The 25,480-nt window shown below is 44.2% G+C and overlaps 1 protein-coding gene across 1 annotated transcript in view; it reads left to right on the top strand.

Annotated features, from left to right (window-relative positions):
* The window catches only part of SERINC5 (serine incorporator 5), an 85,599-nt gene that overhangs the window by 37,486 nt on the left and 22,633 nt on the right, over positions 1 to 25,480 (top strand). Inside the window, exons 3-5 of the mRNA XM_059060670.2 lie at positions 17,889 to 18,067; positions 18,528 to 18,610; positions 20,036 to 20,129. Coding sequence (XP_058916653.1) covers positions 17,889 to 18,067; positions 18,528 to 18,610; positions 20,036 to 20,129 — 356 coding nt within the window. The remainder of the gene's footprint in view (positions 1 to 17,888; positions 18,068 to 18,527; positions 18,611 to 20,035; positions 20,130 to 25,480) is intronic.

Raw genomic sequence — 25,480 nt, 5'->3', positions numbered from 1 at the left:
TCTGTACTCTTCCCTTGTCCTAAGGCTGTCTGCCAGTGTCTCTAGTAGCAGCTGTTATATATAAACGCTTAATGTGGCCAGTATGGTAAAGCCTACATAATCCCACAGATAATGAGGAGTGGGCTACTGGGCAAGTTTTACTTTTCTGGACATGTCACTGTGGGATGGGTGTCTCCAGGGGTGAGGGATGGATTTGCTTCCAGCCATTTACTGGGCAGTATCTACAAAGGTATCCCTGGTACATGATGCTGATAGAGACACATATAGGGCCTTTTTCTGGAATTTCCTCATAGTAGGCCTGATTATGGGGGGGAGGTGTTGTGGGTTCTGAGGGAGCCCAATAAATAACACCATCCTTCCCCTCTGAGGTTTTGAACAAATTGACAAAAAAGACTACAGTGTCAGCGGGTAGATGTCAAACATCACCTTTATCCCCCCAGAAGATGATGTTAGACATTGTGACTCGTATCTGCAAGGAAGTGGTCTTCCTACTACTGAACCCCAAAATGAGTCAGACTTAACCCATCTGGGGACCCCACCTGAACCAGGGAGCACTTCCTCTGCAGGGGCACAGTTTGCTGGGAAGAGCTGCAGGCGTGTTCTCTGGGGGCAGCTCTCCTCGGAGGGAAAGCAGGAGAAGAAAGGCTAGCCAGCCAGACCCCATTTGCCCCACAGCCTTAGTGCTGAGCACTGCATCTTCCTGGGACCAGCAGAGTGAGGAGGGGGCAAGGTCAGGGCAGTGCCCCGCTGGAAGCATGGAGATGGTATCGCTGGAAGCATGGAGATGGTATCACCGGGAGCAACTCCTGAGGAAGTGTTTGTTCTCCCCAGCCTTATGCTGAAACTGCAGACTATTTTAAATGCACTCAAGGGCTTCAGGACAACCATGGTTTTAGAAGCACTTGTTATATTCTTATCCGTTAGTTAAAGTAATCCCTTTGAAGCTTTCTGTTGGGTAATGCTTTTATAATTGTGGTGGTATGATCTGGAATATACTGGAACTAATGTGAAAACTTGGGAAATTTAGATTCTCCTCTGATTGCTTTAAACAGTGGATCTCTGTTCAGTAAGGCCCTGCAGTGGGAGCCATGGGTCATTCAAACTTGAGAGAAAAGGAGCTTCTAACCCAGAGCCAGGTATAAAGTCTTCTGAGGCGTAAAACCAGGTAGAAGTTGTGTCTTATGAGAGGATGCATGAAGTGCTGTGGAAGTTTGGAGGCAGGGAGACCAAGGGCTAAAGCTGCCTTGTTCGTCTATACCAGGTCCTACTCCACCTCGGTTGTGGTTTCCACTCTTCTCTTCTTCTTAACTTGGTTTAATCTTTTTTTTTTTTTTTTTTTGCGGTACGCGGGCCTCTCACTGTTGCAGCCTCTCCCGTTGCGGAGAACAGGCTCCGGACGCGCAGACTTAGCGGCCATGGCTCACGGGCCCAGCCGCTCCGCGGCATGTGGGGTCTTCCCGGACCGGGGCACGAACCCATGTCCTCTGCATCAGCAGGCGGACTCTCAACCACTGCGCCACCAGGGAAGCCCCATTATAGATTCTTGAGTAGGAGGCTGTTGTCATAGAAACAGGCCGAGATTCTTAGGGAGGTGAGCCCAGCAGTGGTGTGTGTGCAGTGTGACTTGAGGTCAGAGCAGAGGGAAGGAGGAACCTTGAGGCCTCACAGAGGCTCTTGTAAATGTTTCTATGCCTGTCCCCTGAAGGTACTTATTTGAAAATGGTTTGGCTGGGCTTTCTGAATAGGGAATGAGGCCCCTGTGGCCAAAACCAACACTTTCCCATCTCTAAGGCCTCACAGGGGGCCAGCCAGCTAGCTGGTCACCAAGTCAGCTTGTTTCTGGGCCTATAGAATAGAAGCTGGCCTCACCCTCAGGCGGTGCTTGAGTGTGGGTGCTGAAAGGTCCCTTGGGGGATGCACACTGGGCTTCTGCTGCAGTCCTCCCTCCTCGTTGGCCTGGGGAAATGGTTGAGGGTGTGACAGGAAGAGGGGAAGCACATATCCTTATAACAGCCCAGATGGGAGAGCGGAATTGCCTCCTACCCGGCATCCGTGCCTTCCTTCACAGTGGCCAGGGCTCTGTCCAGAGCCACGTGGCCTTTGGTGTATGGATTTTGAACACAAGGCGGCGCCTTTTCAGTTTTTGCCTTGGCTTCCCAATGCGGCCTGTGTTGTACTTTGAGCGAGAAGGAACTGCAAAGAGCTGCTGGGCCAGACTTCGTCCCGCCTCTTCTCTCTTGGGAAACTCCTCTTTCCCGTGAGAACTTTGACTCTGCTGTGCTGGTTGAATGGGACGCGATTTCTGTCTTGTTCTGGAGCATTTTTCCCATCTCAAAACATACCGGCCATTTTATTGCAGGTCATTCTTGTCAGTGACCATGTAATTCACGCAGGAACAGTCTTGAGATATTTGATGCTTGTGGGGATTAGAAGTCCATTTTAGAATGTAGAACAGCAACCACAAAATGGGCGAGAGATTTAAGCCTCCTGACCGGCACCACTAAATCAAGGTGTAACTTCTGTCTGGAGACCAATGATGACACTTTGAGTTTGGGCGTCCTAGGAAGCTGTGCGGGCATTTGGGGAGGGAGGAGAAAGGAAGGCTCTTCTTGTTTCCTGTGGGACAGGAGCCCCTAAGACTAAGCCTGCATTGGAAAAGGGAGGACAGGGCATCTATGTGGCCCTCAGGGCTTCTTCCCTGTGAGCTGTGTGCCAGGCTGAGGGAAGAAGAGCCCTAAAGGTTCCTGAGTGGAAGAATCCATTTTCTCCATCCTGCATTCCACTCGGTGCCCAGGCCGCTCTGAGTCATTGACATGGGTGGTAGGTAGTAGCTGAATCTTTGCGTTTTTTGTTTTTTTTTCCAGAACCAAAACATATCTTCCACGTTGTGGAAGACATGTTTGTGTTGTTGTTTTAGTGTGTTTCTTTGCTTGAAATTTAAATATTGAAGAGTCATTCCTTGTATTGAGAGGAGAAAGCCCCTATGATGTGTTTTTTGTTTTTTTTTTTTTTGCGGTATGCGGGCCTCTCACTGTTGTGGCCTCTCCCGTTGCGGAGCACAGGCTCCGGACGCGCAGGCTCAGCGGCCATGGCTCACGGGCTTAGTTGCTCCGCGGCATGTGGGATCTTCCCGGACCAGGGCACGAACCCGTGTCTCCTGCATCGGCAGGCGGATTCTCAACCACTGCGCCACCAGGGAAGCCCGATGTTTGTTTTTGATAGCAATCTTTTTTTATTCCTTCAGTTGTTTTAAAAGGTGTTAACGTTTTGTTTGTACTCTTACTGAATCTCTTTTGGAGACATGGTTTGCCTTATTCATTATTTTCTGCTGGTGGGTTTGGGTCAGTTTTCCTCTGAGTGAGTAAGAATGTGGAAATTGAACCATTCCTATGATTGGATGAGAAGAGCTTTTCCGTTCTTTTCAGCACAGGATGATAATGTTGCAGGGTAGAGTGGGCTTCAAAAGAGGGTTGGACGAGATCTGACAGGACCCAGAGATGAGGGGGGCTGAGGGCTGCAGTCTCCTCAGTGTCTTAAAAGCAACTTCTGAATTCCATTCTCTCCCTGGACTTAATGAAAGCCAGCTCTTGATGGTAGAACCCCTGATGCCCAGGCCTCCCCGAGTAGCCAGTGACACACCCAGAGACTTCAGGTGCGCCTGGAAATCTCCTAGCTCAGGCATTGTTAAGTTGGCTTACAGGCTCTTGTTTGGCCAGCAGATTTTTCTTTTTTTAATGTGCATTTGGCTGCCTGCGGAAGGGGCTAGCATGCTGTAGCTCGCCACAGGCCCCATCACTGGATGTTTACTTACATCAGGTTCCATATATTTACCCTTACTTCTTGCCCCCCAAGAATAGCATTTGGATTTGAAACTCGGGAAATAGCTTAAACTCTTTGAGTTCACGAGTTTCTGAAAAGGCTGTAAATGTCAGAACGGACACCAGCCTTCTTACCCACCCCTGACGGTGAGCAGTAGGGAGGTTGCTGAATGTGCTCGAGTGGTCTTTGCAGATCTTCACGTACAGCTCCAGGCCGGGGCCCAAGAAGCCTGTCTCTGCCGTAACTCATCTACCCTTGGCACGCTGGAATCTGGCATTTTTATCCAAGTAACTATTTAGAAATTGTTCTGGTCACTTTGGCCCTCTGGACTCAATGGAACACTCAGTTTCAGGACTAAGTGGAGGTGGGATGCTGATTGGCTCTAAATCTGCCCCTCCTTCAGTTACATTCCCAAGTTACAGTCCTCACCTTCCCCCACCCCTTTGAAAAAATCCTAAGTAGGTATTCGACTTGTGATTTCTACAGTTATCATGAAGTCCAAAATTTGCCAGGGAAGGGGAACAGGGATGGATGTTGAGGCTGCCAACTGTGGATTTAGGCCCCTGGAACAGAGGTAGCAGGATGGGCTTAAAGGACTTTTCTCTATTTATTCAGAAAATCCAGTCTCTCTCAACACATTCCCTAGAGGTGATATATAAATTAGCTTTGGTCTGTATTTCTCAGTCATTTTCACTGTTCTTTAGAAGGAGAAGGAGATGTGGTAATGGGAAATTCATGTATATTAGCTGTATTAACATAAGATTATGTGGAAGTAGATGGATGAAAATGAAATAAAGGAGGACTGTTTATAGCCAGGCTCGTTCCGAGGCCATATCCACATCTGGTTATCCACCCCCCCCACCCCCCACCCTTGAGTGTAGTGGTCATCTGCTGGCCTGAGCCCTTCTCCTTTGCCTGCTTTCCCTGAGCCGTGCTTTCATTTCCGGCTTTGCTTATTCCTAATGTTTGTCTGCTGGTTGAGGCACACTTTTCTCAGGACAGCGCTGGGGACAGATCCATTCTCCCCCTTTTTTCTAGGTCCAGTGCTGACCACATACTTTCCCCACGCAGGTCATAAAAAGGTTGGGTTTCTACTCTGCATTCAGGCAGTCCTGATTTGACCCCACCAGGCTCCTTGATGTGTTCTGTTCCAATTGTCTTATTTAGACTTGGATTGTCCCCATGTCCCTAGCATCACACGTTCACTTCCCCTCAGACTTCTTTCTCCAGATAACTAACCCCATGGGTGACCCCATGAGGATGCTCTTTGTACTTGTATGTCTCCCAGATGATAGTCCATTTTCAAATTCTGGAGTTCCCACAGTATAGCAACTGTAGATGAACACAGAAGCTACTTTCCTTAGAGACGACTTAGATTTCAAAATGCTCTCCTGAGTACACCCTGTGGTCAGTTCACAGTGACATTTAACCATACTTCGGTGGTTCCTAGAGTTGACAGAGCTTTGATCCAGCATGTTAGAGATGCTGAAATTTGGTAATGAGCTACTCTACTTTTTTTTTTAACCTACAGTATTAGGAATATGAAAGCATTAGAATAAGTATTGGTTTTGGGAGAGCCCTCCCATTCCCATTCGGTGTCACTCACAGGGAGTAAAAAAAAAAAAAAATACATGAAACAAACTTACTAGTTAAAAGGATCTAGTTAAACAGATAAGAAATGGAACAAAGGATGCAGCTCCCATTCGTAAGTGTTCTGCCCAGTGAAGAGACAGCAGATACTATGTGGTGTTAAGTGTCATGCAGAGGAAATATTGCTCTCTTTTTAGAGTATAATTTGGATAAAACATTATTTTAAAGTGGAAGGATCTTAAGTTATAACTCTAACCACCCCCCTCATCTGACAGATGAGAGGATGTGGCGCAGGGCAGTGAGGTGGCTTGTCCAAGGCCGTGACGCCAGGTAGAGCTGGGACAAGGACCCAGGACCGCTGGTCCCCGGCCAGGGGTGCCTCTCTGGCCTGTACAACTGAGTTCGGCTGTTGCTCAGATGTTCACAGAAGTAGCAGAAGAAACCTTAGCAAACTTATCCTTCCTCTTGATTCCTGATCTTTCTTCTGGACTTGGTGGTGAGGGAGAAGTATTTCCTCTGGAAATAGTACCACCTTGGGCCCTCAGTGGCTTTCTTAGCTTATCTTCCCCACTTGCCTCCTTCCCTTTGTAAAGCCAGAAGCTGGGCTCTAGGGATGATGGTTAGTCTGAAATAGAAAATAGGGGCAACCACAAATCTAGTATTTATTTATTCGTTGGCATTGCATGTGAAATAGAACCTGCCTTCAAGTTGTGTTTGGTGTGACCATCTTTTCAAAGTAAACAAACAGCAGCAATGAAAAATATTCCAGTTTGATCCCAAACACCATGTAGTTTGTCACAGCATAGAATGACAGGTATTCATGCTGAAGCTGGAAAGTCTGGCTCTTGTTTTGATCTTGGTCTTTACTGGTTGAATGTTAAGAGAACTGTGTACCTGAGACCTAGCATCAGGTGTTGCTATCGTGCCCTGAAGTTCTAGGGAGTAGAACTCTCCATCCTCAGCTGGCATTTTATGCTTTTGTGTTAGAACAAGTGTTGAATTAGCGCCAAAAAAAATATTGCTGACCCAGTTACTTGAGTCTGGAGTATTTTTTTTTTTAATCCAGCTGAGATGGAATGCTTTTCAAAAGTCCTGGTTCTGAACAGCAGCTGAGTTCTTTGTACCGTTGTACCTTATATGTGTCCAGTGTATCAGCGAGTGTGTTTCTGAGGTTAAAGGTGGGCCTGGGCCATTGAACTTAAAGTTCTTTGTAGAACACGGAGGGAAAATTCTCACTGTGGCCTGATCAGAGTTTCCCTGGGGTGCTCTGGCAGTGAGGTTCCACCTCTTAAATCTTGTGGGTCCCCCTCCTCTCTAAGTTGTGGTGACTCTGGGGGCACATGTTTCCAAACAGTTTTATCTTAGGTCTCAAGTTCATCCAGGCATAACACCAGCTGGAGAAAACAGTCCCTGCTGCCCTCCCATCCCTCGCTTCTCTCATGGCTCAGGCCCCAACCTCCTGCGCTCAGTGAATGCGTGGAGAGTGATGGTGGGAAATAGTCTGGTTCTACAGGCAGTGATTTGAACTAATGTAAACCCTGCTGAGAGCCTTTTTTGAGTCTGAACCAAAGACAAAGAGGTTTGATCCTAGTCCAGTAATAATGAGCTTGCCAGGAGCCAGAAAACAAGAAACAATAGTTATTGTCCTCGGTCTGGAGGATCTGTTACCCAGAAGCTTTGGGGGAGCATGGGATGTTAACAGGATCTCTGTTTCAGGATCCATCCAACTGTAGGAAGGGTGCAATGGATAAGATGTGAGAACTGAAGTTTTCCTGATCCTTTTTTCTGTGACCATCAAAAGCACCTGTTAAGCAACTGTCTATAGACAGGACCACAAGGCTCTCTGCAGATAAATGGTACAGACAAGAGCTTATGGTTAGAAACAGCTCTGTTATAAAAATGGGGCCAGAGGGAACAAATAGCACAATAGTAGCCTCAGATCAGTGGGAGCAGGAAACATAAATATTGTGAATAGTTGAGTCTTGATACTTGATAACAGAGTTTAAAAGGGTGATCGTGTTACTTGGTTAAACTGTAATCCAAGTTCATGTTTTAAAATATCTTTTAAGTCACGTAATTGATTCCTCCCTCCCTTCCTCCTTTCTTTCCTGCCTATGTAAGTGCCAAGCACTATGGCAGGTGCAGGGGATGTGGGTGTGAGTAACATACAGTTGTCCTTAGAGAACTGGGCCTCAGGTGGAAAGTGTATAAAGAAGGTGCCCCCAGCGTTAGTTAGGCTGCATAGTTTAAAATAATCTGAATTCCGTTAGCAACTATTGGTGACGGTGGTGTCAGCTGTCCCTTCTGTTGACCTTTGGGGTGACGTTAGAACTCAGGAGTGCTTTTTCCCTGTCCTTATGGGAGACTGGGAGCCGAGGTGAGGTAGGAGGTTTGTAAAAGGGACTGGAGTGTGTTGCCCTCTAAAGCAGGGTTGAGCTTAATCACAAGGGGGTTTGGGTATTTGGTGGGTGTGGTTTTTAAATTTCAGTGAGACTGTTTATACAGTCTTAAAATTAAGTCTAAAATTGTCTCTCTACATGCGGGCTTTCATCAGTGTGGGTTTTATTTTTGGTTCCACATGCCATGTTTGTATAACAGATGTGAGGTTTTTTCCTACTATGCAGGCTTCTGACCCACAGAAAAAAAAAAGCATTGAACTCACAGGCGTGTCCTCCACCACCTCCTCCACAAAGCTTTTTTTTTTTTTGCAGGCAGATAAATTAAAATCCTTAAGCTGCAGCTCTGAAAATGACATATGGGAGATGTACAATTTAATTCTCTTAAAGCACAAGTTCCGCCAGTCGCGTCTCTGCTGTTCCTTTGGCTTAGGATCTGTCGAGTAAGTCATCACCAGCTGTCATTTACCTTTGAGATGCTAATTCACGCTTCAGCAGCAGTTCAGCGCAGCTCCTCAGCTCCACTTCCTAGTCCTGGGCTGGGGGAGCTTTTCCTGTAAAGGGCCAGGTAGTAAACATTTCAGCTATGAGAGCCTTGTGGTCTTTAGCAACTACTCAACTCTGCAGCCAAAACAAAATGCCAGCAAGTGAGCGTGGCTGTGTTCTCTATTTACATGAACAGGAGCTAGCTGGATTTGACCCACATTCTGTCCTTTGCTTCGCTGGCTTGCGGTAGATCTCAGTGGCCCTGTGCCTGTCATATGCAGTTAATTCTCCCCTTCTCCCTGAAGGGAAAACTTGAATGGCCTAAACTTTGTGCTGAGGGTACCAGAGCTCCTGATTAAGTTGCAAATACTGGGCTGTGTGAGCTCGTATGTACTGGGTTGACTAGGCAAGAACAATGTAGGGATAAATTCAGTGTGACGCGTTCAACAATATAAGGTCTTACTCTTCCTGGCCTTTTGAAATACATGGTAAATCATTCACAGGTTAAAAAAAAAAAAAAATCAGCCCTTCTTTTTAGGTAGCCAAACCAAGCATTTTGGTGACTGGGAAGAAGTGGGGATGGAGAAAATGAGTGTGTGGGTACCCCAGTTCTTTGCTCCTGGGGGCCCCCAATTCCTGGTCCAGTGTAAAATGGGAAGGATGCTGGGCCAGAAACTGAAATGTCTGCCTGGCCGGGTGCTCAGAACTAGGATTGGGGAACAAGTGACTAGGGGCTCTCAGAATCTTGAGGGTATAGGTTTGGTAGGATTCAGTCTTTTGGAGGATATTAGGTTCTTGTGTCCCACCTAGGCAAAATCATGGATAGTTGAAATTAAACCATGAAAATGCCTGAAATATCCATAAAGCAGAGCACACATGGCTTTGTGTGTACAGCATTTCACTAGAAAAGGTAGCTCCTTGTTAGCATGGATTTTTTAACCTGTTTTATTCGCTGCTTGAATCTCCATAACCTAGAACAGTACCTGTACATGGTAGATATGAATGAGTCAGGGAATGAGCAAACCCTGTGCTGTGACACTTAGGTGTAGTTATATAATATATCGTGTGGGATGAAGAATACACACGTAAACTCTAATTTCACTGGGCTTTTCATAATTAATTTACAGAATACAGCCATGAGCGTAGTTGGATTTGCATATGATATGTCACCACTCTATTCCAGGTTCACAAGTTCAAGAGGAAGTTAGCTGATTTCGTGCTCACTTAGGCCATAAGCACATCTTCCCACTGATGAGTGGTCTGACTAGAAAGCTCTGCCTGTTTAGACATTTAGTCCTCTTAATAGAAACGTCGGCATCTCTGTGTTCAAGAGAGAACTGTCAGTGGGCCTTGTTCCTCTCAGGGGGACACAGAGTTCTCTATCAGACCCTGCATTCTATGGGAGGGAGTGTGGGCCCATAACCGTATTTGCCATCTAAAATAAAGTCCAGGCCTCCATAGCTGCAGTTTTGTCTCTGGGGTTAGGTGTGGATTTGTTTTCTGGACTCAGAGGGCCGCCCCCTGTTTCCACCCCTTTTCTCTTGATTATGGGGGGCAATGCTTACCGAGATGCTGACCCTATGGGGGGGCAGTAGAGACTTTCCTGGCTCCGAGATGGGTGTGTAGGGGGTTCTGTGGGCATCTCTGTTCCTCTCTCCTGCTCTCCCTGTTCCCCCCAACCCTAGAGTTTTCAGAAACCCTCCCCGGGGAGAGTTTGGCAGTGTTGGTTAAAATTTAACCAATTTGGGCTTCCCTGGTGGCGCAGTGGTTGAGAGTCCGCCTGCCGATGCAGGGCACACGGGTTCGTGCCCCGGTCCGGGAAGATCCCACATGCCGTGGAGCGGCTGGACCCGTGAGCCATGGCCGCTGAGCCTGCGCGTCCGGAACCTGTGCTCCACAACGGGAGAGGCCACAACAGTGAAAGGCCCGCGTACTGCAAAATTTAAAAAAAAAAATTAACTAATTTTATGACTCAGTATTTATCTTCTGGATGTCAGTCCTCCTGAATGCTCTACATGTGCAGAGAGAGATATGCACAATATGGGAACTATCCATTCATTGTACATTGTTTATAAGAGTGAAAACTCAGAAACAACGTAAATGTCTGCCACTAGCGTCACAGAGACTAAATTATGATTGGTCTGGGTTGTAGATTTCTGTATAGTAATTAAAAAGGAGGTAGATAGATTTATGTGTTGAACACGCAACAGTCTGTGAGAGGTAATGAGAGGGGAATAACACAGCAAAGGGCCTAAAAGGATACACATGAAAGTGTGACAGTGGTTCCCTCTGGGAAGCGGTCAGGTTAGGGTTGGAGTAATGCGCAAGGGGTTTCAGTTATCTGTATTTGTTATAATTTACATTTTCTTTGGCAACACGAATATAATTATGTATTGCTTGTATAATTGTAAATAAATATATTTTAGAATGATGCTTGGACTCTTATGTTTGCAGTTAGATTTCTTGAAAGCAGGGGTGAAAGGGCTGCTGGGTTCACTTCCTGCCCGCTACCCAGCCCTCCTGACTGTCTCCTCTGCTCAGCCTTCAGCCATCAGTCTGGCTTCTGCCCCCATCTGCTCTAGAGAATATTCTGATCACTGCCCCAAATGACTCTTTGTTGGCAAATCCAATCTGCGTCTCATCGCAATTGGTGGTATTTGACACACTCTGCTTCTTGAAAGCCTCCCTCAACTTCTCTCTGGTTCTGTACCTTTTCAGTTTCTTCCTTGGTTTTTCTCCCCTTCTTCCCAGTCCCCAAATGTTTGCATTCCCCAGCATTCTGGGCTGTTCCCACCTCTGTCTCCCTCACCCTCCTCTACCCGCATTCCTCTCCAGGTGAGTTTATTTACTCCATTGAGTGCCGCCTCTGCCATCTCTGCTGGTCACTACCAAGTCCTTCTCTCTAGTCCTGCTGTCTTTCTGGAGCACTGCACCCTTGCTTAGCCATCTGCCCACATTTCCCCTGGATACTGGCCGCCTGTCGTTAAGTGAATGACTGCCCCTCCATCCTGAAACCGCTCTTCTGTGACTCCTAGCCACTGCTGGGCCGCCATCCAACCAACTGCCAAGCTAGGAACTGGGAATCTTAGTTCTGGGTTCCTCTTCCTTTCTTCCTAGGACCCATCAAATCAGCACACGGGACCTGTCTATTCCATGGCCCCAATCCCCACTGCCATTGCCTAATTGAAGATTTATATGAGTTTTCACTGGGATTAACTCTTATCTCTCCTTCAAGATTAGTAACTGGCGTGATTCTTGTTTGTACATTCTGCCTTCATGTTACTTCATGTTAATTCCCCGAGCAGACTGACGTTAGCTGTCACCTGCTTCCCTTCTGAGGAAGAGCCCTTCATGCCATCATTATTAGTCAGTCCTCTGCAAGTTGTCTGGTTTGGATTGAAAGCTTATTATTTAAAGTTTGGGGCTTCCCTGGTGGCGCAGTGGTTGAGAGTCCTCCTGACGATGCAGGGGACACGGGTTCGTGCCCCGGTCCCGGGAGATCCCACATGCCGCGGAGCGGCTGGGCCCGTGAGCCATGGCCGCTGAACCTGTGTGTCCGGAGCCTGTGCTCTGCAACGGGAGAGGCCACAACAGTGAGAGGCCCGCGTACCGCAGGAAAAAAAAAAAAAAAAAGTTTGGTTAGAGTTGTTTTCTAACTGTCTAATCATATTTGGGGTGGTTTGATCCTGACAAAATGCTCATGGTGGAGGAGGAGCTGTGAGCACCAGTGCCTTCTCTGTCTTGCATGCTTCCGAGATTCTGGGGAGTTACTATTTGGGAATGTTAAGTTCCTGATGGCAGAGGTGGCAGGGTCAAATAAAACCAGGCTCGGTGAAATTTTAGTTCCGCTTATGGCTTTTAATAATGACACAATGTAGACTTTTCTCATAAAAATGTCTAGAAACCCGAACAAAAGAGATGTGAGATTGTTACTGTCTTTAAAAATAGCCCCCCCACAAAAAGGGCCTCAAAGGTAATAATTTACAGAGAAATGAGCCTTGGTTGCTAGAGGCCTTTGAGGGGAGGATGGAAGCTGATCTTAGTGTTCCCTGTTTCACAGCTCCTGTCCGTGGGTGGGTAACAGACAGGCATCACTCTCATGGACACTGGAATTTTTCCACAGACAAAAAGAAATTGTCTTAGAAAGTTTGAAAATAAGTGGAATATCAAAAAGGTGAGAGGGTCTCGATTCTGAAATTCATTTCAAGTAAGAGATACTAAACAGAACCTACAGGTATGGTTCTTCTAGGTTTTATGGTATCACTCCTGCTCAGCTGTCCCAAAGCTTTCTCTGCAGCTTGGTTTCATTAAATGCCCTAAAAATTCAATGTAATGAAATGTAAGACTCATTCGCTTTGCTAATATGCCATTTTCTCATCTCTCCCAAATAGTATTTTAATATTATAGGAACATGCCACTCCTTTTCCTCTTCATTTCTGTAAGAAACACTCCCAAATTCTATACTTTTTTTTTTTTTTCCGGTACACGGGCCTCTCATCGTTGTGGCCTCTCCTGTTGCGGAGCACAGGCTCCGGACGCGCAGGCTCAGCGGCCATGGCTCACGGGCCCAGCCGCTCCACGGCATGTGGGATCTTCCTGGACTGGGGCACGAACCCGTGTGCCCTGCATCGGCAGGCGGACTCTCAACCAGTGCGCCACCAGGGAAGCCCCCAAATTCTATACTTTACTTCTAAGTTTGCAGCATGTGGGCCCCTGGCCACTGAGATTGAAATTGTTTTGGAGGCATAGCTAGCATCTCTTCTATATAGATGAGTTACGGGCATTTTTTAGCTTCCATCTCTTTGAGCTTAATAATTGTGTTGATGTTTCAAAATGTCTTCCCTGATTTGGGAGTTCAGACATATTTTCTTCTGGGTGGCAACTAGGTCTCTGAAAGATAGGTAGTGAGCACTGTTTTTTAGAACTCAATTCTTATACAGGCATACCTTGTTTTGTTTTGTTGTCCTTTACTTTATTGCACTTTGCAAATACTGCGATTTTTACAAATGAAAGGTTTGTGGGAATGCTGCATCTAGCAAGTCTTTTGGTGCCATTTTCTCAACAGCATTGTTCACTTCATGTCTCTGTGTCACACTTTGGTAATTCTCGCGATATTTCAAACTTTTCCATTATTATTATATTTGTTATGTGATCACTGATCTTTGATGTTACTGCCATGACTCACTGAAGGCTCAGATGATGGTTAGTGTTCTTTTAGCAATAAAATATTTTAAAATTAAGATCTATACACTGCTTTTTTTAAAAAAAACACAGTGCTATTGCACGCTAAATAGACTGCAGTGTAGTGCAAACATAATTTTTATTATGGGAAACCAAAAGATTTGTGTGACTCGCTTTATTGAGACATTTGCTTTATTGCAGTGGTCTGGAACCGAACCCGCAATATCTCTGATGTATGCCTGTATATATGTGCCAGGGAAGGATTCACCTTATTGAAAGTTACCCGGTACAGCTGTCTGTTGGTATCTGTGAGGGATTGGTTCCAGGACGCTATCGGATACCAAAATCCACCAATGCTCAAGTACCTTATATAAAACGACATTGTATGTTACTTAGGCACATCCTCTTATATTCTTTAAATCATCGCTAGATTATTTATAATATCTAATACTATGTAGATAGTTACTGGTACATGACAAATTCAAGTTTCACTTTTTGGAACTTCCTGAAAAATAAAAAAAATTTTAAAAAAATATTTTCCATTTGTGGTTAGTTGAATCCACAGATGCAGAACTGGCAAATATGGGGGTCCAACTGTAACTTTCAATATGAATCCTTTGTAAAGTGAATAGAGCATCTACTGAGTTCTAAGTTGTTCATCTCCCCACATGTTTAAATCAGAATGCATCGACCAATCAGGGGTTCATGTAATGTGCCTAACTCCCTTCCCGAGAAGTTCTTTTTATAAAATAGTACCTTAGAGTTAAGGAAGTTTACTTAATGGCTACTATGGATTAGGAACTGTGATGAGTACTTTTTACAATGATTCACTGATTTAATTCTCAGAGTTGGAAGTCCATGTGAGCTTTTTATTCTTCCTGATAATTTGTCCATGTGAGCTTTTTATTCTTCCTGATAATTTGTGGCTCTGAGTTTGGTTGCTTGAGGGTTGGGGGGAAACCCTTGCCCTTGGGTCTGTACAGAACCAACACAGATGCAGTGTCCTTGGATGCCCAGAACCAGACATAAGAGGTAACACCCTTAGCAGGCCTGTCCCCTCTACCCCATGGTGTGGAATCTGTGTGTAATGTGTGTTTTCTTTTTCTAAAACTGGGATGTAGCTTGGAACAGCAAATATTTAGTCAGAGCAGATTCCCCTCACTAAATCCTGCCAGCTTGTTCAACTTGGAGGTTCTTTGCCTAAAAATATTCACCACGTACTGAAGCCTAAATGACTAAGTCACCCACAGAGCATAAAGCAGGTCTTAGTATTTGGAGCAGGGGGTTGTTTGCCTACTGATATTTTGGATGAAGTATGCAGGGCCACATACTCACCCTTTGATGAGCCTAAGGGCCTCTGGCGGTAAACAAGGGTTTTAGGGGAGGGGGCGATTTGTGGGGGATGGTAGGGTAGGTGTTCAGGCCTGCTGGCAGTAGTGTTCTTCTTGAACTGATCTGAGAAGGAGAAGAGGGAAGTGGGTGTGGAGTAGGGAGGTGGAGAAGAGTCTAATCGGAAAGATGGGCTGGTGTAGATGAAAGGGATGCTGCCATGCACGTGTTACAGTGGAAGTGAGGGCGGTGGTGTGCAGCAGGGATTAGCTTTGCTGATAGAGTGGGACACGGAAGGGAGGGAAAAGAAGAGTTCCATGAATATTACAGAGCAGTAAATCCCATATGAACAAAACAGGAGTAAATGAGGTGGCATGGCGCCTCCTTTTACAGATATAATGCAGTGTTACCTCCTTATTATCGGTACCACTCATACGGGTGCAGCTTTTGTTTCCTGCTAGAGGCTCTGAAACGTTCACTTGTGTGGCGTCCCCCATTACTTCAGTATATGAGGATCTTAACCATGTGAGTTTGCTCACTCACTGTGAAACACTGCTGAAAATTCAAGGTCCTTCAGAAGGCCCTTCCTGACTTCTCATTACCTGTATGAGGGCACTTCCTGTATCCTGTATCCTTATCGCTATACTGAAGCAATTTCCAGACCAGCCGTTCTCACTGGGATGCTCCAAGGCGCTTCCAACCCTGTATGTTTTTTTTTTTTTTTTTTTGGGGATCAGAAGGGCACAAGCAACTGATGGTTGCAAGGCCCCAACCCTGTATGTTAAAAGCAAACTCTGTTTGCTTTTAACAGAGTTAAACAGATCTGTTCTTTTCAGTTCCACTCTTTGTCCTCTGCCGGCCCTACTCACCCCCCCCACCCCAAACAGCTTTAAAAAAGCAGAAGAGAACCCTCCCCCCATCCTTCACTTTCTCGCCATCCCTACAGTCCTGCCAACTGTGACTTCTAGCCACAGAATTTCTGTTTTCTCTGCTAGTAGTTTACCTTCTTCGATTGTTATCTGGACTGTTAATCCAGTGGCCCTCTAATTTATCCTCCTGCCTCAAACCTGTCCCTTTCCCATTTGTTCTCCACTTTGCAGCCCAAGGCGTTCCAGTTTAAATAGTTGTTTCCCTTACAGGGTGGGAGCCAGACTCCTTAGCATGGCATACACCTGGCCCTTCCCACCAAGACCCTGCCTTCTTTTGAGCTTCATCTCTTGCCAAGGAATGCAGCATAAATATATCCTGTGCAATATTTAGTCTAAGTATGTCCCAAGTGTTGTTATATTAAAAAATTAGTTACTATTTATCCAAAATTTAAATTTAACTAGACATTCTGTATTTTATTAGGCTTAGTATTTTACCTGGCTTGGTCAAAAATATAGTAGTGTCTCTTTATGCATTTATTTTTTGCTCTGATCAAAAAGAAATTGGAGTTGCAGGAACTTGCTGACTGCAAAATATTTGGCATTCCTTTATGAAATCTTTTTTTTTTTTGGCTGTGCCACGTAGCATGCAGGATCTTAGTTCCCCGCCCAGGGATCAGACCCATGTCCCCTGCAGTGGAAGTGCGGAGCATAACCACTGGACCGCCAGGGAAGTCCCATGAAATCTTTTATAGCTATTCATGGAAATGGAGCTATCCTAAAAGGGTCTCAGTATTAATGCTTTTTTGCCCCATACACTAATTTTGAAGAACATGCTTTGTTTGGAAAAGCATGTTTAAGATTCAGGTGTGGTAATGATTGCAGCTCTTTTCTGAGGGAGGGAACCCTCGTGGAGGAAGATGAACTGCAATTAAATGTAGTCTTCCTTCTGTTTATGGAAATCTTAATAACCTCCACTGTTGTTGTTTCTTTAGGATATTTTCTGGAGAAGAAACTAAATTATCATGCTTCAGTTTTACCTCTAGTTTATGTCATTTTTTTCCTGGGTTTTTTTTGTTTTGTTTCTTTGTCTTGTGAGTAAAGGCTGTAATGTGATTTTCAACTTATTTTCTGTTCTAAAGAGTGTTCGGCTTTGATGTTGGTAAGAAGCAAGTTGTTTTTTTTTTAAACACTGACTAATCTTTATTTTCTGACATTAATAGAAACGTGTTGCTTGTTCTCATAATGTAAGATTTTAATTATTCTGATAATGTAAGTGGGTTTTACATTAAAACCTTCTAATTGTACTAGAATAAACCATTATCAACATTTATCAGAAGATTAAGGTCCGAAAAGAAAGAGCTCCAGTGGATCAAGAAAAAAATCCAATTAACTGCCAATTCACAGAGAATAATACAAATGGCCATAAATTTAAGAAAAGATGTGAACCTTACTAGTAATGAGGAAGACGGACATTAAAACAAGACAGTGGATTTTAACCTTTAAATTTGGTGCTCAGGTTGGGAATGTGAGCAGTCTCAAATATTACTGGTAGGATGTAAAGGCAGCCTTTAAAAGTGTGATTTGACTTTATCTCGTGAAATTTTAAAATGTAGATACTACTTGACCCACTGATTTCATTTCCAGGTCAGGAGCTTATCCTATATAAATAATGGCATATGTGCAATTATTCTCTATATTTATGCATTTCAAGAAAAATATACCCGTGGGACTTCCCTCGTGGTCCAGTGGGTAAGTCTCCAAGCTCCCAATCAATGCAGGAGGTCTGGGTTCAATCCCTGGTTGGGGAACTAGATCCCACAGGCCTTAACTAAGAAATCTGCAGGCCGCAACGATAGATTCCGCATGATAGATTCCGCATGCCGTGACTAAGATCGGCACAGCAAAAATGAATGAATGAATGAATAAAGAAAAATATACCTGTGTATTATAAGTATCATTTTTTAAAACTCTGATGCTGGATTTCAGAATTCATTAGGAGTAAGTGGAGGTGGAGTGGTAATGTTATGAGCACTATATTTTTAAGAAAGATTCAGTGAAAGAAAGAGGTCTTTGGAAGAGAGACTTTCTTCTCAGTCTTAACTTCTCTCTGCACATGGTGTATTTCACATTGGATTTTGACTTGTAGGCTGAAAGAACACTCCATTGGCAGCCCTTCTTTTCCTTGTTTTAACGAGTGACTTTTTCTCTTTTTCTTCAGATCCCTTTTTTCGAAGATATCTGTAAAGGCATTAAAGCTGGCGACACCTGTGAGAAACTGGTGGGGTATTCTGCGGTATATAGAGTCTGTTTTGGAATGGCCTGTTTCTTCTTTATATTCTGCCTCCTGACCTTGAAAATCAACAACAGTAAAAGTTGTAGAGCCTATATTCACAATGGGTGAGTCTTTGTGGGGATCCTTTCACCATTCCTTATATTCAGAGCAACATTCCAGGACCTCTTCCACTCTTCAGACCCTCTGACTGCTTTCCTCTAGTTGAAATTGTTGACACTGATTTTAGGGAAGGTGGAAATTATACTTACCACCACACAGTGGCCTAAGAACTGGAATCCTATTTGTAACGCCTGGTACCATAATGAGAAATGCATTGGAGATAAGAGTTTATTTCTTGTACCAAGAGCTTCGACCCATGCAACAAAATGGTTTTGCACAATCAGAGGCCGCACCAAAGACTGTCTAATTATGGGAAAAGGCAGTCTCCAGTCACTTAATTACTTCCCCTCCATTTGGAGAGAACAGAATCGTGAATTGACACGCTTACCTCTAAGAGGTCTTTTGTCCTTCCTTGAATATCATTTAAATACATTTCCTTTTTTTTTTTTCTTTCTTCCCCTCCAGCTTTTGGTTCTTTAAACTTCTGCTGTTGGGGGCCATGTGCTCAGGAGCCTTCTTCATTCCAGATCAGGAGTCCTTTCTAAATGGTACAAATTGGGTATTGGGGATATCTATTTATTGTGTTTTTATTCACTTTGTAAAACTGTTCCAAAGTGTAGTCCAGGGTGCCTTTGATATTGTAGATTACTAACTTTCTTGTAGCTTAAAAAAAAAAAATCCTGCCTCAGCTGCCCACACTTCACCCACCCTCTGTACTTCCTCCCCCCACCCCCCTTCTCCCTCCCCGGGAAGAGTGAGAAGACCCTTAGTTACTCTATGTTGAATAATTGAAATTAAGGTTATTTGCCTGAAGGGAAAATGAAGCACTTAAAACTTGTTTGAAAACTAGTTTAGCATGTCAGTGTGACCCAGGGAGACCTTGTTCTTTCTGAGCACTGCGCACAAACCCAAGGCTTCTTAGCAGCTTTAAATCTGCTGTAGCTATAATGGGGTAAGAAAGGCATCTTCCAGACTGTTTCTAAACTTGCCTTATGTGAAACTGTATAACATTGAATTATATTTCTTATTGATAGAACCTACCAAAATTATTTAATATAAAGCATTCAGTCGTAGCTGAAGCAAGGGGCCCTTCTTCATATGAGGTAGGGAGGGGAAAAAAAGCCTGAGTTTTAGAGGTTCAGAACACTGTTCAGACCCAAATGGTTTCACTTTCCTTATTAAGATAGTAAAAATATTCACATTGTGACTAAGGAACAGCCATAGTCCCTCAAATAGCCACATATCAGGCTCCAGCTAGTTTCTTAGGGTCATACCGGTTTTATGTACTCCTTAAGGAAGTTGTATCCAAGTTGTCTTTTTACCTAAAATACTGGTAACTAGTTTCTATTCTCCACAGAGGTCCTTGTATATATTAGAATAATATACTTAGGATGGGACGGGACCTAGCTGTCCATCCTCTAGCACAGCTCAGTTGTATTATAGACAACTCAGAGATGTGATGCGCTTATCCAATGTTTGGGCTTCCTTGTGGCTGAGCCAGAAGTAGAACCTGAGTCTGTGGCCCCCCCATTTGAACCTCATTTCCTCACTGGACATTGGTGGGTCTCTATCCGGTAAAATTTGAATCCTTGGTTTTTCTGGCATTGTGTGATTTTACTTTTAAATTGAGGGTCATTGTTGATTTTATGAATTACTGCATCTGTTAAGATATCTGGCATTTATTTTTAGCATGGAGGTGAAGCTTGGATGCTGTGGTGCCAGATTGCCTGTGTTCACATCCCAGCCCCACCCTTTACTGGCTATGGGACCTTGTCACCTTAGGTGTAGACTCTCAGTTTTTCTCATCTGTAAAGTGGGTGTAATAGTAGTACCCACCTTGTAGGGTTGTGTGGGAATTAAATGTGTTACTGGTACAGGGAGCCTGCAGTAAAAATTAACTGTAGTCATTACTCTCTTTTGAGTTAAACACTTGGGACAGTCACCATCTCCTTTCGGACGGTCTTCTTTTGCAGCCTGGCGCTATGTGGGAGCCATCGGAGGCTTCCTGTTCATAGGCATCCAGCTTCTCTTACTTGTGGAGTTTGCACATAAATGGAACAAGAACTGGTATGTGCCTTTATGGAGAGCTTCCGCGTGAACTCACTCTGACTCAGAGAAAGTGCCCATTGTTGACAGAAGCTCTACCCCGAGTTGTATTGCCAGGGATTAGCAGCCTGCTTACACCAAAAACAATTTTTGCTTGTTCTCTCCCTTCCCTCTTGCTCTTTGGACCTCTTCATTTACTCCTCTCCCATACTGTTTTTTTTGCCTTTCTACTTTTCCTTTTTCCACTTCATTTCTTTTCACTCTTTGGCTCTCTTTTCCCTGCACCCTCTCATTTGGGCTCTAAGACTTAGCCACACTCAACCCCACTGCTGGCACCCCGCAGCCCCTGCTCCGTGCTTGCGTTAGTGGCTAAAAATTTGGGTAGACTTAACTTAGGCTCCCATCATTAGGAGATTAAAAAGAAAAAAGTACTTTGGAGCTGGAGGTTCCTTTTCTGCAAAGAATATTCAATGAAATAGTGCTTTTCTTTTTAAAAAAATTTTTGTTCCTTCTTAACTGCCTAAGAGGGGAAGGACCCCTTCATTAGGAAGATCTGTTGTTCTACCTTAGAAAGCCTCCCCGACTTAAAAAAAAAAATACAGACCCTTTTTAAGTGCCTTGAAAATGGAATTCACATCCTAGAATACATGGGAAATGCCAAACTATTAATGGCTCGTTTTATTTCTTGCTGAGCCACACTGAGGAAATGACAGCTAGACAAGGGTCCAGCTCCTTCGGTGCTAAGGCCACATTGACTCTCTTTGTGACTCTGGGCAAAGCACTGAAGTGCTCTGTCTTACTTTACTTATAAAATATGAATGAAAAGAACTGCCTGCTATATCCAGTAAGGCTTTTGTAATTTTGTAGGCATCACGTTATTTTGTACTGTTTGGGCGGGGGATCTGAAAGTTCTATATAATGTGAATATTATTTTTTATTTTGGACAAAACAAAATATACTGTCCAAATTCTCTCAAAACACTTTTCATCCTGATTATGTTCCTCAGCTTGGTAGTAGTAGTAGTTGTTTTGTTTTGCTCTTGTTTTTTTGAAAATCGAATCATGAGATGCCTTAGTGAAAAGATAGTGTTAACCATTTTATTATTTGGTAAATATTGGAGTAAGCACCCAAATACCAATTTTAAAATGTTTACAGCACATTGAATAGTCATACAGGTAGCACTACAGGCGTGTTTTGGTATTTTTTCAAATCTTTTTTTGGGGGGGGGCGGGGGCCGCTCTGCGCGGCATGTGGGAATCTTAGCTCCCTGACCCGGGATTGAACCTGCGCCCCCTACATTGGAAGTGCAGAGTCGTAACCACTGGACTGCCGTGGAACTCCCCTCAAATCTTAATCTCTATGATAACACAGATTTCTAGGTCTGAGTACGTATATAAGTTTATTATTGCATGCTGTCTTGCATTTTGAGTCATCCCTGAAACCTCATATGTTTGGGGCTTCTACTAGATCTTGTTTCGAGGCAGCAAAGTTTTCCTAAAGATAAGTCAAATGGTTGACTGTAGTTTTATGTGACCCTGTTCTCAGTTATGCAGAAGAAATATGCACAATAAGTTGGAAATGCATTTTAATTGATTAAATACCATTCTTTCCATTGATGATGATTCTTTTTTGCGGGGGGCGGGGGCGGTGCAGCACCATGTGGCTTGTGGGATTTTAATTCCCAGACCAGGGATCAAACACGGGCCCTTGGCAGTAAAAACGTGGAATCCTAACCACTGGACTACCAGGGAATTCCCTGGTGATTCTTATGTACTTTCACTCTGAATTTTTTATTTGACAAAAGGAATGCATCACCCTATGTTTTTTCTAATATTTTTACAAATAAACTTCGAGTAAGGAACTTCATGATAAAATATTAATATCTTTGATACTGAGTGCCTGACCTGCCCATTAAATAGTATGCTCTCTTGAGAATACTTGTGCTTTTTTACTCTGACTTTAATGTTTTGATTGATTCTGAAGCCGTTTTCTGGGACTAATTATCGATGCCAAGTTTCAACGGGCATTTTGGAAGAGTTTGATTGCTTTAAAAACTTTCCAGAAACCACCCAATAGGAATGGCTTAAGAGCTTTGCAACGATTGATGTTGCTGTTGTCCTGGCTTTGAGGCCAGTGTCCCAACAAAATCTCTTTTGTCCACATACTCACAGCTGGTTGGTCTGCCTAAAATTAGGATTAAGCTAGGAAATGTACAAGTATTGTTATTTTTATGTAAATTAATCTAATTTAGGTTTTTTTGGTGTGTTTTTTAACAGAGATTCTTGTTTACAAGGTTAGTCTAGAAAGTATAATGTTTGTATCACTCTTCATGGAACAACCAAAATTTTTCTTCCCTTTTCCTTTCTTTTTTTCTCCTTTTGTAAAGATCTTGAGAAGGAGAAGACCCCAAAGGCAGTAGGATAGAAAGGCCATGGGCCTGGACACAAATGCTGCAGATTTTAATGCCCCTGGCTCTCTGGCTGTTTTACTTGAGGCATATGATTTGGCCTCTCTGACCTCAGTTTTTTAACTTAAAAATGTTGTGATTGGGTGATGTTTAATGTGTTTTGTTCTTTTGTTAAAAGGTTACCTGGGGCGTATTAAAGAGTGTGTGTGTGTGTGTGTGTGTGTGTGTGTGTGTGTTACGCGGGACCGGGGCACGAACCCGAGTCCCCTGCATCGGCAGGCGGACTCTCAACCACTGCGCCACCAGGGAAGCCCTAAAATTTTTTTAAGAGTTTGTCCGAGCAAAAATTGATTCAAATTGGGCATCCTCCAATCTGGCAGATAGAAAGGAGCTCCGAGGAGCTGTACAAAATAAAAGACGTTTATAGGCAGCAGAGAGCAGGGACAAGGAAGTTATATTAGGCAAAAAACAGGTTGGTTATTGTGAGGTAATTTTCCTTCAGGGGATGGCACGCGTCTACCAGTTAGGCGACATACTAGTGCTGATCAGGGGATTCCTGATTGACTGGTTTAAGATTCCGTTTCTGGGAGAGCTGAAACTCTAAGTTGTGTTGGTTTGGTGATGTGGGGCTTAGTGTAAGCGGCTCCTTTCTAAGCCTGTTGTCTTGTTTTTGACACTTTCTAGGTCAATTTTTATAATTCGAAGCATTGGTTCTATATAAAAACTGAAATAACAAAAAGTTAACAGTATATTTAGGTGTTTCTTTTTGCAGGGGAGTTGCATTTTTTTAAATTAATTATTTTTATTGTTTTTGGCTGCATTGGGTCTTTCTCTCGCCGCCCCTGGCGGCGAGCAGGGGCTACTCTTTGTTGCACGGGCTTCTCATTGTGATGGCTTCTCTTGTAGAGCGTGGGCTCTGGGCACACAGGCTCAGCAGTTGTGGCTCGCGGCCTCTAGAGTGCAGGCTCAGTAGTTGTGGTGCACGGGCTTAGTTGCTCCAGGGCACGTGAGATCTTCCTGGACCAGGGCTTGAACCCATGTCCCTTGCATTGGCAGGCGGATTCTTAACCACTGTGCCACCAGGGAAGCCCTATTTAGGTGTTTCTAATGAAGACCCATTTTCTAGATTTTATTTATTTATTTATTTATTAGATTTTCTAGATTTTAAATTAATGTTGTTGTTGGGTTTTGTTTACTCCTAACCCTCACCTGAAGCCTGAGCCCAGCCATCTTTCCTAACCTGATAACCTGCTTGCTTCTGTGTCCATACATTCCTCCCCACTGCCCGGTCTTTTTTTAATCTCCATCCAAGTGCTTCTTATTGAGCACTGATTAAAAATTTTTGGAGTATTAACTGTGTGCCGGGCACCAAGAGTATAAAGATAAATAAGTCACAGCACTTACTTGGGGTGTCTATAGAAGATGTCATTGGGAGGACCAACTGAGTCTGGAGCAGCAGGAATCACAGCCACTCTGCCACCATTGCTGCATCCAGTTATTCTCTAACAGTTGGCAGTCTTTGCACCAGTATTCATTAAGCACCTATTATTTGCCAGGCACTCGACAGTAGGAGAGCAGCAGTGAATGCAACCGTGTCCTGCTCTGTGGAGCTTACATTCTCCTGGGGAGAGGGGGGATAGATAATCAACTTATAATCAAGCAAATACGTACTACGTTCAATGGTGAAAAGTGCTCTGGAGAAAAAGAAAGGGTGTGGGAGTTGGGGTGAGCAGGGCAAGGAAAGGCTTTCATGACTGAGGTGTGAGGGAGACGAAGGAAGTTGGGGAGAGCCTAAGGCAGGACTGTGCTGGCTTCTTTAAGGGGCACAGGGACATCCACTGTGGCTGGACCCCAGTGGTGAGGGAAGGGTGCAAGAGATGAGATCAGAGACAGCCCTGGGCCGGCTCATGAAGGGCTTCTGGGACCATCATGGAAGGGCACTAGAGAGATGGAATCTAATGCACATTTTAAGTTGAGAAAAGATGAGAGGGGGTTACAGGTGCAGATAAGGAGACTAGTGGGCGATGATCCAGGTGAGGGATGAGGTAGCTTGGAGCCACATGGTAGCAGCAGTCAGATTGTGATATAGTCTGAAGTTGGAAGCAGTGGAATTTGCTGCTGGGGGATGGCATGGTGGTGGGGAGAGGAGAGGAGCAGGAAGAGAAAAAGACAGCGGTCAAGAGCAACTGCAGTTCTTTGATCTCCCCCCCACCCCCACCCCTAATGAGAAGAATGGAATTGCCATGTTCTGAGGTTGGGAAGATCACAGAAGAGCACATTTGGGGGTGGAGGTTTGAATATTGGGAAGTTAATCTGGACCTGCTAAATTTGACATGCAGATTAGACCTCCAAGTGGAGACATTAACAGTTGGATAATAGGAGCCTGGAGTTGAGGGGAGAGGTTAGGGTTGAAGGTTTAACCTTGGGAATCTAAGCATAAATTAACTGTTAAAAGAAAGTCCTTCTTATAGTAATAACATAGCCCAGAAGACTAGTGAGGAAACAACTGGACCCCACCTACACACTGGTCAACAGTGTTCACCTTTTTCTACATAGTCCGTTTTCTCTCCCTGTCATCGATTACCATTTGGCTCTTTCCTTTCTCTAGTTTCATTTTCTCTTCATTTGCTTTGTGTCCCTTCTCTGTTAGAATAACTCTGTGGTCATCGGAACACCTGGCTCAGTTTCAGAAATATGGCCATTGTCATTTTGGCCTTTCCTCCCTGTTTTCTTTGTCTCCGGCTGCAGTAACTTCATAATTGAAACATTTTAGCTGGATTGCTTGAACACTTTCCAGCTTTGTGAAGATATTAAGTATGTTGCTTTCTCTGTGAAGGTTTGTGAGAGTGTGGTTACAAAGGGCAATTGAATCCTAAGGCAGATGACAGTGATTCAGTCCATCACCCTGTTGTTGTTCTGTCCTCTTCATTTAGCATCAATAAGCACTCTTGGGGGCTTCCCTGGT

Source organism: Kogia breviceps, chromosome 4 (assembly GCF_026419965.1).
Source record: "Kogia breviceps isolate mKogBre1 chromosome 4, mKogBre1 haplotype 1, whole genome shotgun sequence".
Classification (NCBI taxonomy): Eukaryota; Metazoa; Chordata; class Mammalia; order Artiodactyla; family Physeteridae; genus Kogia; species Kogia breviceps.
This window is presented reverse-complemented; position numbering and strand designations above follow the sequence as displayed.